Source organism: Vigna radiata, chromosome 6 (assembly GCF_000741045.1).
Source record: "Vigna radiata var. radiata cultivar VC1973A chromosome 6, Vradiata_ver6, whole genome shotgun sequence".
NCBI classification, from domain to species: Eukaryota; Viridiplantae; Streptophyta; class Magnoliopsida; order Fabales; family Fabaceae; genus Vigna; species Vigna radiata.
The window spans coordinates 13,190,918-13,196,471 of NC_028356.1; the positions used below are offsets into that span (position 1 = coordinate 13,190,918).

Sequence of the window (5,554 nt, forward strand, 5' to 3'; positions counted from 1 at the left end):
ATATTTTAATTTTTTTAATTCTCATACCTTTAATATTGAATATTGAATCTTTCCTGTTTAAATTCATGAGAAGTAAAAAAAATAATTATACGTAAAATAATTAAAATAAAAATTGTATAATTTAGAGAGAGAGTAAAATTACAAAAGATTATGTATATATAAATTATATTAGTTCTAAAATTTAATTTGAAGTTTTGGACTAAGCCTAAAATATAATTAAAGTTTTGGAGTGGGGCTAAACCCACTTTAACCCTAACCCTAACCTACTTGAGAGGGGGTTTTGGGGGTTGGGGCGTTTTTCTGGCCCCCTACTTAAGGAGCTTCTTAAAATAGAACTTTTTCAATAGTGGGTTGGGGCTGGCCCTGGAGTCATGGGTTAAATTGATACGTGGTGGGGTAAATTAAGCCAAAAATGGTTGAAAGCATGACGTAAAGAATACAATTTTGGGAGAAAACAGGTGAAAACTCATGAATATGTCAATTCCTAATAACAAAACTTAAGAATCAAAAGTAGGGGCAATTGGGAGGTAGATAAGTGGGTGTGGGAATTGGGGTGGCATCCTGATTGAATAGAGTGGGAAAGAAAATTACTAAGGCCAAAATAAATTCAATGCTTGAACACAATGGATGGAAATGGTTAAAGGATCAATATGGTGCCTTTACGGTAAAATTGAAGTAGGAGGTTCTCAGACGAAGCACTGCAGTTGATTTTAACATCCCACGGAGAACCAACTTGATGGGGAAAATAATGCAAAATCATCTCATTCATAACAACAAAACAGGAGCCAAAAATGTTGATTTAAACTAATAACAAGGTTAGGCTCAAGAATGAGTACCTTACGGAAGTCTCCCGTTGTGCGAAGTGCAACATCCTCCTCAATGGACTTCTTATAAAGAACATGGTACGCCCTCCTCGCAGCAAACAATTGTTCGGAGGACCTAGCGCAGGCTATTTCCACCAGAACCCGATTGCTCGATGTCCACTTTTTAGCTGCCTCATTTGCCAAAAATGCATCACGTTCAGCAGAACCAAGTGTCCAAAGATGAACCAGCCTCTGATCAGGAGAAAATTCATAAGTGATTCAGTTTCTTAAAGATATGCATATCATTCCAACAGGGTTGTTTTATTATCAATTTTTGGCAGCAAGTCATGCTTCCCAGTTAATACATTACTTTTTACATTATTATTAGAAGAGCTCCTTTTCTTACCCAACATGTGGTACGTGATTCATTGAATACGTCAAACGATACACGATTATTGAGAGAATTGTGTATTCATGAGAAAAGCTATATCCCTGAACTGACCTCAAAATCGCTGGTGAGTTCTTTGTCCAAGACCTTTAGGAGATCTTCTCCGAAGGTATTGGCATAAGTTTCTCGAATAAGCTTCCTTTGATCAGCATTTCTATGGGACAAGATGGATATGATCAGCCCCTCGTTAGTCCCCCAACCTGTAATTACATTTGGTAAATTGAAAACTCATCACAAGTCAAATGAAAATAAAATCAATCTATAACCCACGACACGATCCTCAAAACTGAAAACAAAATCACAATCTATAAACGGCATGATCTTGAATTTAATAATTCCGACAACAGATTATCATGTATCAGTTGAAAATTCTTGGATTAACTATTCCCTTTTAATTAATTGAGTATTTCGGATCATCCTTCTATGTCTTTCAATTTAAATATGATCGCATCACAGATAATCTACAACTTCTATTATTGTTAATTTACAGCGATGGTAACTTATCATTAAAATTTAAAAGCTGAATTGAAGAATGAAACCTGCGAAGGCTTTTCGGAGCTGCTCACAGTCATCGGCAGCAGCGGGAACAGAATGGGGCACCTTCAACGTGGACATTGTTGTTTCAGTTTTTTAAGCACTGTGTTCTGTTTTGTATTGTCTTGTGTTGTGAGAGAGAAAGAATATGAAACAAGTGAATTAATACTATATGTTTCCCACAAGCAATTATACGAAAGCGTAAATACCTGTTTTCTGACTTCCCTGCGCCACACATCTTATCCTCATTTCACGCTTCTCCATTTCAATTCAATGTCTTTGGTTAATTCAATGCTTCCATTAATAGATGGATGGAGAGTGATGACTAATTTCAATTACGAGACAATGTCCACAACGTGCCAGATGGGTTGCAAATTACCTGTGTCACTAGACTTTCTATCTCTGTGTCTCGGTTACGTTGGACTTTCTATTTGAAGATTTTGTGACAGTTTAGACTGATTAAAAACCACTGTAACATATCTAACTTACTACTTCTAAATAAACGTTATTTCTACTAAATAAAATAATTATAAAAGATTTACGTTAATTGAATTTTAACCATTTTACAAATTCAAGTATTTTTAATTGATTTCATATTATTGAATGATTAAATTAAATCTTACTTCCATTCAAATATTACATTATTTGATTTTGTCATCAATGTTAATGTTATAGTATAACTCGTCCATCAACTTGTATTTTTTTTTCAATTTTATGTCTTTCAATTAACTTGGTTTTAAGAGAGAAAGAGTCCATTTATTATCGACTGATGGAAAATTAAACAAAAACCAAACAAACATTTTTAATTATTTAATTGTTTTAAATAATATATGATAATCGTGTTAATCAAAATTTAAAAAAAAATAAATTTAAATAAAGTAACGATCAATAATTTTACATATATTAAATATATATTTCAACACATGACTCTGCATGTTTAATATGTTTAGACGTTGTGTTTGCTTAAAAAGAAATGTTATATGCTATATTTGTGAATGTTATGTTTATTTTCTTGTGATTTAGCTTATTATTGTTTATGTGTTTGTCTGTTTTGTATGTCATTTTCTTATTTATTATCATAACTTTAATGGTAGGAGAAAATAAGGATGTCTTTTCAATTACGCTAATGAGGGATGAGAGTGAAACAAATGTATAGTTAAGTGGTTCTACAAGTGTAGATATTTTCTTTATGGTAGGTTTGTTTTACCTACACTACAAGAAAGAACAATATTTCCGGCGGATCATTACCGAAGGACAACGGTCCGCAGGTAATTTTCTATTACCGAAGGAATTTCCGGCGGAATGTTGGGTGTGTCATTACCGAAGGAATATTTCCGCCGGTAAAGCCAATGTTAAGTATTATGGTCATTATCGAAGGATTTGGTCCGCCGGTTAAGGGGTCAGAAATAAAATTAAAATTTCCCTCTTCGACTTAAACAACCCAAACCCTTAGACGATGTTAGAAGCATTCTGAACCCCTCTCTCTGCAACTCATTCTGAACCCCTCTTCTCCGCAACCCATTGTGAACCCAAACCCTTATAATCCTTCAGCTCTTCGTTGAGAGAGGGTCCGTCACCGTGGGTGTAAGTGTGGGTGGTTCTTCATTCGGTGCCATCCTTCCCCGTGTTCGTTGACGGCCAGTGATTGGTAAGTGTTGTCATCTTTCTCCATCTTTTTTCCCTCATTTCCCGAATAAAGTGAGTGAAATTTGTTGTTACTGTCTGAAACCCCAGGAAAAGTCTGAAAGACTAGGAAAAAGGTTCGTGCTTCCACTTGAAATTTGGGAAGCTCAAACCCGCTGACTAGGTTTAGGACGTGGTGGCTGAAATGCTTCTCCGGTGAAGGTCAAAGGTCAAAGATAGTGTTGTGATTGTCCTAAAGGTTAGATTTTTTAAATCGTAGAATATAAAATTGTAGTGTTTAATTGTTAATTTGGATGCATTTTTGGGTTCTGAGATTTTGAGTGATATACACCAAACTGAACCCTCACCCTGCAACACCATTGGTACCTCCGTTGCTTGATGATCCAAAAACTGCAGGTTTGCTTTGCTGATGAGGCTTTTGCAATTGACAAGACTGCTAAATTCTGCATTGTCATATATTTGTCCCCCTTTTTATTTCATACAATCTTCTATATTTGGTTTCATTGTATTTTTCTATCTATAAGTGTCTCATTCTTTATCTAATGTTTTAACTCAATCACAATTATGGATTAATATTTGCATGAGATGATTATCTGATTTCTTGAATATTCATACGTATGAAAGGCAATATGAAATGTACCCTGTCAAGTATTAGTTAAGTTGACTTTTCTTTTTTTAATTTTGCCTTTTTGAATTTGCTTGTTATGTTGACAGTTTAGTACTGTTAGTGGAACTATAAGACTGATAGTTGATGAAATGGTCATATCAAAATATTTATATCTATAAATAATTAAGTAATGGAAGTATAAGACTACCATTTTTTATGTGAACTATAACACCATATTGACTGTGCAAACAATAGGTAGTGTAGATCATCTGAATCATATTTTCTAGCCATCTGGTTTGTGTAGATTGAACAATAATTAAATCAATTGAGACCTATTCTTATTTTCCAATCTCCCCTGCATGTTAATTTACCTTAAACTACTCACCCACCAAGATTTCCTATATTTAGTATGTTGTGTTTAATGGAGAAATAGGTTGTCCAATAAGCTGAGAGGCACCATTCAAAGGGATTCATGACTTCAACATTTCTAGCCTCATACAGAGGTATTCTGCTATTATTTTGTTTTTATGGAGAAGATATATTAGCACATCAGACTAAGAACACAGACTGGTTGATGTATTTATGAAGTGGTTGGTTTTTGCAAGAAAATTGTTAGAGAAAAAAGTTTCTAACTTAAGAGTCATGTCAACATGTTCTCTAGATAGCCAACAAAAAAGGTCTAATAAAATCTTTTAGACAACCCTAAAACCATATAACTTTCACTAGCTAGGTGGAGTATAGCTAGAATAGAATCTAGTGTAAAGCACTTCTTTAAGACGCATATAGTAATATCTGAAACTGTTTTGATACCGTGCAGATAGGGCAAATTCGCAGATAAATATATGAAACTGCTAATGTGATGTGGTCATCTTAATACCAGTTTCATATAATTATGGAACTTTCAAGGACTTATTACTCTTGTTTATAGACATTAGTGAACTTAATTTGTCACAACAAAACTACTTTCCATTAAATAAAGAGTTTGTAATATTAAGAATAAGATTGTCATATTATTATTCAAACTCTATAGATTTAACCATTTCTCTTCATGATAAAGGAGCATTATAGAAGTTAGATGTTTTCCTTTATGCAACACCTATTGTATTGAATGTGCTAGTTTTGAGAAAAGGGTAGAATTGATTTTGAAAGAAATAAAACCTTACAGTAGTTGATTTCAGACTATACTAAAGAAACTAACTGTATTTAAGATTTAAAACTGTATTAGTTTGTTATTAACTCAAAAATCAACTCACTTTGAACATTCATAAAGACAAATGATTTGATTTCAAGCAACTATTAGTCATACTTTTATATAAGTTTCGATATCCTTTTATTTAACTGTGTTACATAGCATATATCCTAGGAAGAAGCTTTAATTTTGATAGGGTCAATTTTTGGAGATTTGTTCTTGGACTTGTTCCTTTTAGTTTTCCATTCTTGTTAAGATGTCTTTGATTTCTCTAATCCAGCTTCTATATTTAAAGTTTTCTTTTACTAATTTTTATATTATTAGATGCA

At 33.3% G+C, this 5,554-nt stretch overlaps 1 protein-coding gene across 1 annotated transcript in view; it reads right to left on the bottom strand.

Annotated features, from left to right (window-relative positions):
• LOC106764283 (annexin D1) overlaps positions 1–2,013 on the bottom strand; it is a 4,935-nt gene extending 2,922 nt beyond the window's left edge. The window contains exons 1-3 of the mRNA XM_014648549.2: positions 1,791–2,013; positions 1,306–1,451; positions 837–1,055 (exon numbers count right to left, since the gene is read on the bottom strand). Of these exons, the coding sequence (XP_014504035.1) occupies positions 837–1,055; positions 1,306–1,451; positions 1,791–1,866 (441 nt within the window). The 5' untranslated portion in view covers positions 1,867–2,013. The remainder of the gene's footprint in view (positions 1–836; positions 1,056–1,305; positions 1,452–1,790) is intronic.
• Positions 2,014–5,554: the final 3,541 nt, after the last annotated feature.